This window comes from Barbus barbus (genome assembly GCF_936440315.1).
Source record: "Barbus barbus genome assembly, chromosome: 44".
Lineage (NCBI taxonomy): Eukaryota > Metazoa > Chordata > Actinopteri > Cypriniformes > Cyprinidae > Barbus > Barbus barbus.
Genome location: NC_136722.1, coordinates 18546331 through 18559968, shown reverse-complemented (window position 1 = coordinate 18559968; position 13638 = coordinate 18546331). Strand labels below are relative to the sequence as shown.

The 13638-nt window shown below is 35.9% G+C and overlaps 1 protein-coding gene across 1 annotated transcript; it reads right to left on the bottom strand.

Moving 5' to 3' along the window:
- Positions 1–2338: 2338 nt before the first annotated feature.
- On the bottom strand, positions 2339–3997 carry LOC306863138 (uncharacterized protein). Its single transcript, XM_079406340.1, has 5 exons — positions 3825–3997; positions 3241–3591; positions 2904–3050; positions 2763–2815; positions 2339–2687 (listed from the first exon to the last, which is right to left on the bottom strand). Exons 1-5 carry the CDS (start codon positions 3844–3846, stop codon positions 2598–2600), a joined length of 663 nt encoding a protein of 220 aa, XP_079262466.1. The 5' UTR covers positions 3847–3997; the 3' UTR covers positions 2339–2597.
- Positions 3998–13638: the final 9641 nt, after the last annotated feature.

The window sequence follows — 13638 nt, the reverse complement described above, 5'->3', positions numbered from 1 at the left end:
GAACCTTTTCAATAAATGCTGCACTCATTGATCACTGTCTCCTCTCCACCAGTAAGCTTGTGTGTGGTGGGCGTTCTGGCGCACTATGGCTGCCGTCGCATCATCCAGGTGGATGCTGCAGACTGGTGGTGGACGTGGAGATACCCCCCTTACTATGTAAAGCACTTTGAGTGCCTAGAAAAGCGCTATATAAATGTAACAAATTATTATTATTATTATTATTGATGTGTCATATTATTATTTTTTTTATATTTTTTTTTCATAATTCTCAGATTTTGCTTTTGAGAACAAAGACATAAAGAATGAAATGCATACAAGTTTGGAACAACATACACCTGTGAGTAAATTATAAATTTGCATTTTTGTGTGGACTATCACTTTAGTGATGGTGCAGCCATTACTGCATTATTGCCATATGCCATCATTGCATTTAGCTGATTTTGTTTAGCTGACTTTTTCCATTTAGCTGACCTTTTTAACTTTTGTTGGATACAAGCATCAGAATAATCTTTTAAAAAGAGAATATATAATGTTAATTTAAGCAAAAAAAGTCACAAGCCTTTTAGCTCATGTGGCTGTTAAGAGATGTTTCACTTAATCGCTTTGTTTTATACACTTTAATATTAAAATTAAATAAATAAAAAATAAACATTCAAGCGGCTTACTTACAAACATCCAGCCTTTCCTCTATAATAGTTTTGATTGTATTTAATGAAATTTAAGCTGAATCATTAAAGAAATAGTTAACAATTATTTGCAGGTGCAGACAGGTTTTTTTTAGGGAAATAGGGATCTGTTGGAAGACATATTTTCAAACTTTGAAGTGTTGCTTATACAACAAGAGAAAATCTTAATGTATTGTGCAATGTTATTTTAGAATCTTTAAGATACTATTATAATTTTTATTAATAATTTGAATTCATTTTTACATATAATAATAAAATTAATAAATAATTATTTAATTATGTAACATGTGCACACACCAGCAAATAAGAGCAAAATCATTAAAATACAAAAAGTAAAAGCCCGTCTGTACTACATTATATAGCCCAGGGATAGGTAACGCCGGTCGGTCCTGGAGTGCCGATGACCTGCAGAGTTTAGTTCCAACCCTGAAAAAACCTCACCTGTCTGCAGCCCTAGTGATCCTGAAGACCTTGATTAGCTTGTTCAGGTGTGTTTGATTAGGCTTGGAGCTAAACTCTACAGGATATCAGCACTCCAGGACCGACATTGCCTATCCCTGATATAGCCTAAGTAACCCAGATCATTTTCAATCATAGGTCTACTGCAGGGGTGTCAAACTCAATTTCTAGAGGGCCGCAGCCCTGCAGAGTTTAGCTTCAACCCTAATTAAACACACCTGATCCAATTAATCAGGTCCTTCAGACTCATTTGAAAACTACATGGTTTGTGTGTTGGAGCAAGGTTGGAACTAAACTCTGCAGGGCTGTGGCCCTCCAGGAGGCGTTTGACACCACTGGTCTATTGGGCCACGAGTGCACCCTTCTAAAAGGGAAACTGGGAAACAAACTGCTCAAAATATTTATTTTATTCAAACATTTTCTCAAAATTATGTTTTAAAAAATAACCTACCTCCTGTTGCAGTGCAGCGATGGCATCTGAAAGTGGCGCGTGCGGACAACCAAACGGACACCTTTGGTTTTTGTCAGTTGACCGCAAGCAAATATTCAATCCACTACTCGTCTTGTTTTCTGTGTTACGTATCGAGTTACAGAGGTAGATACTGCTTCAAATCGAGCTCAGCGCATGCATGATTTGTTTGATTTGGACAGAATCGAGAAAAATCAGTAGAAAAGAACCAGAAATCAGTGGAAATTTTAGTCATTCATTTTGGAATCTGAAAATGTAGAGTGCAATTCCCCCACTAGGTGTCAAAAAGTTTCTTAATTAGATAGGCCTATTATACCTGACCAGAAATAGTTAAAGTGAAATGTTCAGACTGAACCGCAAGCAATCCATCACTCAAAAGATTGATTGAATCTGGTTTGTCTGGTCAGAGGAGAACTGGTCCCCAAAATGAACTTTCTGGGGACACATGATATTTGGCGATATTATTGATTATTATTGACTGTATGGATATTATTGAACGAGAACTGAACTGAGCTGGATGATGACATTGTTTCATGTTTTTAAAATTAACACGTTTGTTTTTTAGAACTAATTAAATGTTTATTCATAATGAAAACGTAATGAATTAAATTTATATAAGCAGTCCATTTGCATTCTCAGTGCTGTGACCATCTTTCCATTTGTTGCTCTAGATCACACGATCACAAGCTCTCTGGACCTGCTGTGGCCTGTAGCACAGAAGTTTAAAAGTCTGAAAGAGGTTCTTTATGATGTCATATAATCACAACAATATAATATCAGAGCTACAAGACAACAGTACAGGTGATGCTAAGCAATACATATGCTTACATTAAAGAGTATTTTACACATAGCTGAAGAAAAGTTCATTAATAGCTTTGTTTTTAATTTTAACATTCAATGTGATACAATTCAATAAAAGCAATATAATGTGTATGAACACTAAAAATGATGTTAGGTATTTAAAGGAAATTTGAAATTATTATTCAAAAAATATTATTTAGCGGTGTATAAATAACTTCAGCCAGTGTCCAATCATCTTGACTCATCCAAATATGGCCCAACTTTACATTACCCTGGAAAGAAAGAAAAAAGAGAATGTGAATGTGTGGTAAATGCAATCTTATAGCAGACTAATGAGAGCTTCTGACCTGAACACTATTGTGAATCCAGTCCTGGTGCAGGTCATTAGTTCTTGCAAAACCTTTAATTGAGAGCACAATTACACAGAAAATGTAAATTCATGTAAATTAATGGTATTTTAATGCCATCTAAACTTAAATGGAAATCACCTTTCCACAGTCCTGTTCCTCTCCAACACACATAGACACTTAACAGCAGTAACAGTAGCAGAAGCACAGAGATGACAGGCAGCCATGGGATGATATCAGTGATCGCTGATTCATGACTGATAGTAACTGTATCCTGCTGATCAGTATCTTCAGTGCTCATTTCACACACAACACAGAAACATTGATTTCTAATTTAGTATAAGTTTTGATTCATAGGAAGCAAAATTAAGTCAGTGGTCACTTTTTTATTCTTTTATTTTAGGCCAACGTTAAATTAAAAATAGCAATTAAATAGCAATTTGTGTTAAATAGAAAAATATGAAGAAAAAAATCCTACCTTCATAGTCCAGTTTTGTGCAGTTAGTTTGCGCATTCTTATAGTCAGTGCAGCAGTAGAGCATGAGATCAGTGTCAGTGATGTTCATCAGAAGCAGAGAGTGAGTGTTTGTGGATGAACTGAGAGCTCTTATCCGACCTGCATAACTGGGGTGAATATTGGAGGGCTCTGCTTTAGTTGCTGGACCATAACCATATTCTAGTCTCAGTATTCTGACAAATGTTTGGTTTCCATCTGTAAGGATCCAGGTAATCTCTCTATCATCTTTAATGCTACAGGGAAGTGTTGTGTTTCCTCCTGGATCAACTTTCACAGATGATCCTTCAGTGACAATCATTAAGACAATGAAACCTGAAGATGAAATGATCAAATTATTTGATTGATATGGAAAATGTGAATCCAAGAAAAACTTACTTGACAGTGATCACTTGATAGTCTGGATCATTGTGATTATTGACATTTAATCATGTAGCAGAAGTATTTATCAAATACAATTTACAAACAAGGAAAATCACAAGCAATTTATCAAAAACATTTCTATAGCATCACTGAAAATAGAGCATTTGAGAACTTCACATACTCACATATTATCTGTATAAGGATCATTTTCTCTCTCTCTCTCTTTGTGGTTTGTTGCCAGTTTGTAACTTTTGTCAACTGCTAAAAGGATGTGTCAAAGGTACAAAGCCCTCCTTGACTGTTTCACACATGCTGCGTTTGCAGTGTGTATGCAGTCCGTGTGCTTTGCGTATAGTGCAGAAGCAGCATGGACTCATTGTGCTTTCACACAGAACGCTCCTGGGGGCGTATGACAGAAAGATCCTAACTTTAAAATCTTATCTTATCTGTTTGGTAACCATGGTCATTTCAGTTAGGACCACATTTAGGGTAAAAGCTATTACAGAACAGCATTTCCTAAGTGCGTTATCTTATCTTAACTACAGATAAGAAAGGGGTATTTCAGAAACCTCCTAACTTGACAAAAAACCCTAAAAAACCCCACAGCTGTCCTAACTTCAAATTTATTTGAAAGCTAACGGAAAAACCCTTACAACTGTGCTGTTCGACAATGGTATTAAATTCATTAATAGTTAAAAAATGAAGAACGAAGATGTTTAATGGTAGAAAGTCTCTTGGAGGACCCTGAAGATGTGTTATGATGACAAAACACTTATAAGTAATTACAGACTGCCACACAACATATTACAGTTAGCACAGGAACTGCAACCAGCATTATAGAGACCAACAAAAGTGTCACGGAGCATTACTGGTTGTAGTGCAAGTCGTTTTTTTTTTTTGCAAGTCAAGTAGCTTTTATTTACCTCATCAGCAGTGTTTGTTATTTGGTAACAGACCTGACAGTGGATTGTCGAGCTTGATTATGCCATTTAAGATTTCCTAACTAGAGATAAGATACTATTTTGTAAGATAGGATAAGAATCCCAAATCAAGTTAAGATTTGCTTCTGTAATACGAATTTGCGAAAAATCCTACTTTAACATATCATATCTTAAGTTAAGACCTAAGATAAGAAACTTTCTGTAATACGCCCCCAGATCCGCAGCTGTTTATCACAAACACAACATTTATACATTATTTTGATTTCAAATCCAAATGTTGTTAGCCTATACGGAAAGTGTTTTTTCAGCATTGTGATCCTCTTTTATCACAGTACAGTTACACAGTCTTTCATAGACATATTCACATTTAAACAATTAATATGAACATTAAAATGCATTTGGCTATAGATTTGTATATTATTGTTGCTCAAGCAAGTGGAAACACATTTAAACACAGCATATATCCTTCCTGTGTTAGGCTTTCACAAATATTTTAAATTAAAACTTACCACAGACAGGAACAGTCAGCTTCCTATGAATCAAAACTTATACTAAATTAGAAATCTATTTTTCTGTGTTGTGTGTGAAATGAGCACTGAAGATGCTGATCAGCAGGATACTGTTACTAACACAAGTGCATATATTGCCTTGTTTATATAAAAGTGCACTTTTCTTAGTTTTAACCCAAATAGACTCGGTGCGGAAGCGATCGCTGCACTGCTGCAGACGCACCGCTCCTGGAACGCACTGCTGGACCACAACCGCCTGCAGTGTGAACATATTACGAGGTGGTCTCACTCGTATAAATTCATACGATTTTTACTAAATCGTACGTATTTTACGAGTTGCCAATTCGTATGAATTTGTGCGAATGACCTACACCTATAATAAACTGGAGTTTAGACGAATCATACTAAATCAATCCATACGAATTAGCCACCTCTTAAAATACGTATGAATTGCCGTGAGATAGCGTTGTTTGATCCGTTAACATGGGTGCGGAAAAAAATACGCACCGCAAATGGAGTATGCGTGATGAAACAGAAGACCACATCCATTTGTGATGCTATAATATAAGCTCTCTGTCTAATCTCAAAGACGTTTATATCCATGACATTACTGTGTTCATTTCATTATTTTAAAAAACCTAGATGTTTCTTTAGCTTATGAGAATGTTGGTCAGTATGTTTCACATACCTGCTTTCTTTTATCTGCTTTAAATTTTGAGGGGAAAAAACATTGAAACTATGTCCAGTCTTTGATCATATTTAAGACTATTCATTGAAGGAATCCATATAAATTTCTTTAAACCATTGTGAACATTTGATCAGGCTACAATACAAAGCATACTTTGCCATCCATAACATCATTTTTGCCATTAGCAAAGTCTACTGATGTCCACACCCACTGTTTGTGTGTATGCCAAAATTTCTAGCTAATTCTAAATAAAATATCCGAAATTACAGCAAGGTTATAAAATAAATGTCATCCAGGTGTTCCTAAAACAGAGATTTTAGGATTGTATTTATTTATTATCACTAAGGGTTTAATTCAAACTTGTAGTTACACTGTTAACCTTACCCCTAACCTAACCCAACCCTTACCCCAAAACTCTAACCTCAAACCTGACACTACTCACTATTCACAGTCTAGCAACCATTTAGAGGACCCTAGTAACTGCATAAGTAGTAAAGGGGGAAAAACTGATGATTGTGGATATTGTGGTGACATACCTTTTTTTGTTTTGTTTTTTTGCAGCAGAGCTCAAAGAAATCAACCAGCTGAAACCCATGTGGAGTAGCTCCTGACTTCCATGCTCCTGCTAACATAACCCATTAGTGACTACTGTCTAATAAAGTACTCCTGGAAAGTGTGATGAAAGTGACTGCATAAATAAGCATTGCAAAAAAAAGAAAAATGATCAAAGTAACAATATATCCCCAAACAATAACAAAGATGTTCAAAAACAAAAATTTAACATTTTCTAAAGGACTATATAGCCTACTTTATATTTGTTACACATATACAAGGTTTTTCTGTCTGCAAAAAAACCACACACCTTCTTCATCACTTCAAACTAGGGGTGGCACGGTTCGCGGAAAAAAACCGAACCGCACGGTTCTCCACACACGGTTCGGCACGCGCTAGGACCGCGGTTCAACTGAATTCTGACAACGCATGTGGTTTGTTATAAATAACACGTAAAACAAATAGGGTTCGGCTAATGTATGTTTCTGTTAATGGATGCGCATTCTGGCTTCCCAGTACATTATAACAACAGCGATGAGAAAGAAAAAAAAAATAATAAGTGGACAAATCATTCACTCTTGTTCAATGCGAGTGCGTATGCTGGAATATGAGCATTTATTCCGTCATCACCCGGGTGCTGATAGCGCGCGCACAGGTGAGACCTGAACAGCACACGTTGATATCGGTGTTTAGACTAAAGTCATGTAAGCTTTGCCAGCTCAAATATTTAAGAGCCAGAGGACGCGAGCTCGCGCGCGCAGTGAGAAGATTTGTGCGTGCGCTCATCAGAAGCGCACAAACCTGCGCCTCAGAACGCGCGCAAATATGAAGCTCTCTCTGAAGTATTGTGTTTTAATGGATAAATTCACACAAAATTCTGTCAAAATGCCCGTCTTGGTAAGTATCCTATAGCAGACATAGCCGGCTGGGCGTACAGTATCAGTGCTTTCTCTTAAAGTGACAGTTAATATTAAATAAACAGCAACAACAAAGAAATCACTCACTGCTCTTGATTGAATCGCTTTTGTAACTTTAATAAAGAGTAATCTTTAATTTATACAGTCAAATATGCAATGCTGTTTTACCTTTGATTACTTTAATCGTACTTCAATTTTTGTACCTAAAAAAACCCCTGAAAATCACTGATTATTTTATTTGTATCTTTACTCTATTGTATTTTTATTTGTGCTGTTGCTTGTAGTTAAAGGTCTGCTTTTATTTGTGTACACTCACAATGAAAACAAAACAGATTTTATATATATAACATGTAATAATATTTAGCATTTTCACATCAAAATAAAAGAAACTGAGCAAAGTAGATGTCTTTTTTTTCCCTGTTGTACCGAAATTGTATCGAACCATGACCCCCGAACCGAGGTACGTACCGAACCGTGACATCTGTGTACCGTGCCACCCCTACTTCAAACTGATGCTTTTTTCAATTGACTGTAGGCAAATATTCAGTTTATCCAGAAGTAGATTAATAGATCAGAGGTAGACAACTTCAAACGAGTTCTACGCCTGATCCACATCCATAATAAAGCATAATAGAGCTGACTCTAAATGAATTTATGAATCTGAAAATGTAGAGAGCAATTCCGCCGCTAAGTGTCGGAAATAGGCCTGCAGAGAGCTACAGTATCTGTTCACATTAATCTCAATAGCAGGTAGTGGATAGATGCTTTCTCCAGGTATTATACAGAAAAAATATTTTTTTTTTAAATGCTGTTTATTATATCTATTTTGTCTGCAAAAATCAGGCACTGGAGAATTTTGCTATAAAATACATATTATTTAACAAACTTATGGATACCATTTTTTTATTCACCCCTGTTTTAATTTTTATTAGAACAAATTATATGTTAATTAATCAATCTACAATAATGACCTTTAAAACAAACATTATGCAATATATCAAAGACTACTAAGCAAATATAAACCTCATTTACATTCTGAGTGGTGTGACCACCTTTCCATCCGTTGTTCTCTGAAACGATCACAGCCTCTCTGTTGAGATACCACAGCACATTTCTCTCAGTGGTTCATTGTGGTAAAGTGCTTTATGTGGTCATAAACAACCATCATCAATAATAGCAGTGAAAAACAGGATGTAGTTTACAGCCACTGAACAGAAGGTCTCACATAAAAAGTTTAGGACATGTCCAACATGTCATTGCTTCAGACACCCACAGAAAAATGCATCCAAAAGAGCTTCTTAATTCTCTATATCAGTTCTGCTTGCATAACTTTATTGGAAGTATTTCTCTAAATAGAGTGTCTGTCTGTTCAATGTGTGTATAAGACGACTTTCTTTTCAACTGCTGGCACAAGAGCTACATTTAGTCAACAATCACACACAGGAAACATTGTTAAAAAAGTTGTTGTGAGAGAGGAGCTTTTTGATATAATCACAATAAAATACAACAGTATAGGCCATTGCAAGTATTGTCATTATTCATGTGCATAATTTAGATATTTAAAGTGGCAGAAAATATCATAAAGCATTGACATAAACAGTTATAACAATCTGCACCTGCACATTGAAGCACATCTGAAACAATGGGTTATAAAACTACTCTGATTAACAACGAGACACTGATGCTTTCAAATTGTATTGAGGATAAGTGTATAAAAGAATTTTGAAATAATGAATTAAGGTATCAGTGTATACAAAACTTCAGCCAGTGTCCAATCATCTTGTCCTGTTTTACCCTGGAAAGCAAGAGAAAAAGAGAATGTGATATTCTTATGTGGTTATTACAAACTACTAGCTAACTGAGAGATTCAGACCTGAACACTATTGTGAATCCAGTCCTGGTTCAGGTTATTAGTTCTTCCACAACCTTTAAATGAGAAAATAATTATACCAAAACATTATTTTAAAAAAATAAATAAAACTTTGGTATTCGTGAAAAAATCATGTTCAAGTAAAATCCACCTTTCCACAGTCCTGTTCCTCTCCAACACAAATGTGACACCAGTAACAGTAGCAGAAGCACACAGACGACAGGCAGCCATAAGACAATGTCGCTGATCACTGGATCATGACTGAAATCTGTATCCTGATCAATATCTTCAGTGCTCACATCTACATCACCTAACAAAAGGCTGAGTATAATATTCTTTGTTCTCCTGTGTTATGTTTCCAAGGAAACTGATATTAAAATTGATGCTGAATTGAAAGCATTGATTGCTCACATGATCATTCATTTTAAATAAATATATTTTAAGGTACATAAAAATTGTCTGAAACATATACCTTGATAGTCCCGCTTTGTGCAGTGAGATTGTTCAAGTGTGAAGTCCATGCAACATTCCTCCTAGATGAACTTTCACTGCTTCGGTGACGATCATTAAGAGACTGAAACCTGAAGATGAAACATTATAAAAATCCTGATGATTATGGATATTTAATCACTTAACAGATGCTTTTATCCAAAGCAACTTACAAGTGAACAACATCACAAGCATTTTATCATACAAGAGTCAATAATATTCACAGAATTGGTCAAATAATTGCTCAAAGGCATTTACATTTCTATATTGGATTATTAAATTGGATTATTAATTTTTTTGTTGTGTTTAGTTTCTCTTTCCCTATATTTGATCATATATAGTAAACACTTTAAAGAGTTCATTGTGGTAAAGCTCTGTATGACACTGCTAAGACTTTGTAAGGCAAACAGTACCTCTTACGGAAGTCTCAGTTATGTCAGTGTTTTCATGTTAAGCACATGAATTTCCTGATGCAGTAACTCAGGGGCTTCAACATGTTTCTTAACAGCCAGACCACAGCTCCTCCAAATATGTTTTTGTTAAGATGCCTTATTAACTTATAAAAAGAATTTCAAATTATGTGAGTATCTTGAGAAAAGACTGCAATGTGGCTGGGCTATCATTTCATTTATTGTTAATATTTAATATTCTTGAAAAACAAATCACAAAAACATATCTTTCCACAGAGATGCAGCTATGTGTCAAGTGTTTGTCATGCTTGCCGACACAGCAGAGGGGACATAGCTAATGGAGGCAAGAAAAGTAAGTGTATGTTTGAAACATAAATCAATTCATAATAAAGCCTCATCGATGATCAAATCCTTAGTGGTGCTTTATTAGTATTGTGATTGAAATTCTTTTGGATCAATTAACTTTTTAACTGAAACATTTTGTGTATCGTGCAAGCATTCAGTTGAACTATTATTCAACCTTTATTTTTTGTTCTCTGCGGTCATTGATATTTTTTGTGAGAGCTTCACCACAACAACCACTTTATAAGATATCTATTTTTGCTTTGAAAATGAACATTTTCAGGGTGTTATAAATTAAGAACCTCAGAATAACATGATGACATAAGCAAAGTCATTATTGATTGTTCAACAGCTCTTGCACACATAGTTTATATATGTTTATTTCAAAGGAAGGATCATACTCTAAATGATACTTTATTACCCTACATTTGTGTCATTTTACATTAAGTTGATATTAAAGACCCTGGAATTTGTTACGCTTTTAAAATACTCAACTATATGACAACTTGGATAATTAAAAGGACAGCTCATCCAAAACTAAAAATTGTCATCGTTAACTCACCCCACTTTCCCCTCAAGTAACGTAAACCTGGCAAGTGAGATACTGATTCATACCTTTGGGTTGCCTCAACATTAATTTGCATCTCTCTGTGTATGTCTTTTCCTATCACGGGGCCATTGCCTATTGGTAAGTCAAGGGCATCTATGATGTCATAAAATAAAAGGAGAAAACACCACGAGTGGCTTTCATTCTTTCAACTACAGAGAGAGAAGCCCAGAGACAATGATGCTGAGAGGATTGATAAGTAAGCATGCCAAAGGCTTTATGTGTACTCCTTTTGCTTATCCTATGTGTTTACTCATATGACTGCATGATTTAGCAATGTATGTTCTTCTGTGCATTATGAACTGCAATTAGCAATGCACAAAAACTAGCATTACTTTTTTTCTGACCTCTTCTTCCAATGCGTTAGAAGAGAGATTGCCTGAATTTGCAATATTATTATGTGACATCAAGAAACTTTCTTGGAATAAACTTTGGATTGATAGTAATGGATTTTTAGATTTTCTGTCTGGCTGGCTGTATATCGTTGGGTTATCGCACTGAACACATACAAGTTCACAGTAAGAGGTGATAATACTTCTTAAGAATATATAGCAATAGAAAATAATCTTTTCTTGATTTGAGTCTAATTGTGACTGCGTTCTCTTGGTAAGCTTGAGGCCACTGTGGACATATAGTAATGCGTTGGACTTACTACAAAATAAAATGGTGATGCATGTGATCTTTTCTGAAACCAGTTTCTGGACCACTGAGAAATGAAAATGAAAACTTAATTTCATAACGTTTGTTCAAAAGGATGTTAGTGTGGACACTAAACAATCTGTCAGTTCTAAATCTGTTGTACATAAATGTGAAGAGTTCATATAGGGTTCATTATAGTAAAGACCTAAGCACTGCTATGGTCACTGCAACAGGAAGTGGTTCTAAATAGAACAATACAGGTAATTTTTTTATTTGTTTGTTAAAATTATTTTATAGTTTTTATAGAATTTTTATAGAACTAGTTTTATAATCCAGAATTAAAATATATTAAAAAATGTGATGTGAAATCATTTTTCAAAAAAGATTTCAAATAAAGAAATAATAAATTTGAGTAAATCTAAAGTTATGGTACATTCCATTTTCATTAATTTGTGTATTTAACTATTGACACGTTTAGCAAGGAAAAAAGCAATAATCAGAGTAAGCTTTATTGGCCAGGTATGTTTACACATACAAGGAATTTGTTATAGTGAAAGAAGCTCTACAGTGCAACAGAAAGTCAGCAACACAGGACACAGATAATAAAAGAATAATATACAAATAGGCAATGTACAAAACAGCAAAAACACAATATACTGTATAATAGACACAGACAAATATGTGTGTACAGGTCTGATATGTGCAAATTTGAAATGAAAAAATAAGTATGTGTGGTGAATAAATAATGTATAATAGAGTTGTGTGTTCCACATTTAGTGTCAAGTGTTCATGAGATGGATTGCCTGAGGGAAGATCCTCACATAAGTCCCTGGTCTGTCCAGATGCTGCAGGATGAAGTGCAGTCCCATGTTGACTGCATCATCCACAGACCTGTTTGCTCTGTAGGCAAACTGTTTGCTCTGTAGGCAAACTGCAGGGGGTCCAGTAAGGGTCCAGTGGAGGCCTTCAGATAAGCCAAAACCAGTCTTTCAAATGATTTCATGGCCACAGACGTTAGAGCCACAGGTCTGTGGTCATTAAGTCCAGTAATTTTGGGTTTCTCTGGGACGGGGATGATGGTGGAGCGTTTGAAGCATGAGGGGACTTCACACAGCTCCAGTGATCTGTTGAAGATCTGTGTGAAGATGGGGGCCATCTGGTCAGCACAGGTTTTTAGGCAGGCTGGTGACACACCGTCTGGGCCTGGTACTTTTCTTTTGTTCTTTCTGAAGACCTGGCGCACGTCATCTTCGTTGATCTGAATTGTAGGTGTGGGGGAGAGGGGGGTTGCTGGAGGTGTGAATGGTTGTGTGGAGAGGTGTTCAGGGCAGGTGTGGGGTGTTTTTTCAAACCTGCAGTAGAACTCATTCAGATCGTCTACCAGTTGTTGATTCTCCAGAGTGCTGGGGGATGGTGACTTGTAACTGCTGATATCCTGCATTCTTATCCACACTGAAGCAGGATCACTGGAAGAGAATTTTTTCCTGAGCTTGTCAGAATAATTCCTCTTTGCCACTCTGATCTCCTTTTCCAGTGTGTATTTGGCCTGTTTATACAAGACTTTATCCCCCTTTCTGTAAGCATCTTCTTTGGTCTGACGGAGTTGTCTGAGTTTTGCAGTAAACCATGGTTTGTCGTTGTTGTAAGTTAGATGAGTCTTGGTAAAAATGCACATATCCTCACAGAAACTGATATAAGATGTTACAGTCTCTGTGAGCTCGTCCAGATCGTTTGCAGCAGCTTTGAAAACAGTCCAATCAGTGAGAGAGAAACAGGCTTGTAAATCCCGCTCTGTTTCTTAGTCCATCTTTTAACAGATCTTAATACAGGTTTTGCAGATTTTCATTTCTGCCTGTAGGTCGGTATGAGATGAACCAAACAGTGATCAGAGAGTCCCAAAGCTGCTCGTGGGATTTTTATTTTTTAAGGTGACCTTTCATTTGTAGGAAGAGAAACTGGGGGAGTGACTTTTTTGTGTCAGACATGTGTCACTTTGCTCACATCTGACTGGTCCAATTTCAGTTTGAGATCTCGA

Excerpts from the sequence above, each read along its gene's own strand:
- LOC306863138 (XM_079406340.1), bottom strand. The coding sequence starts at position 3,846 with ATGATCCTTATACAGATAATAT. Across the intron at positions 2,816-2,903 it reads AGGAACAGGACTGTGGAAAG|GTTTTGCAAGAACTAATGAC; the intron begins GTGATTTCCATT and ends TCTCAATTAAAG. Across the intron at positions 2,688-2,762 it reads GGATTCACAATAGTGTTCAG|GGTAATGTAAAGTTGGGCCA; the intron begins GTCAGAAGCTCT and ends CTTTCTTTCCAG.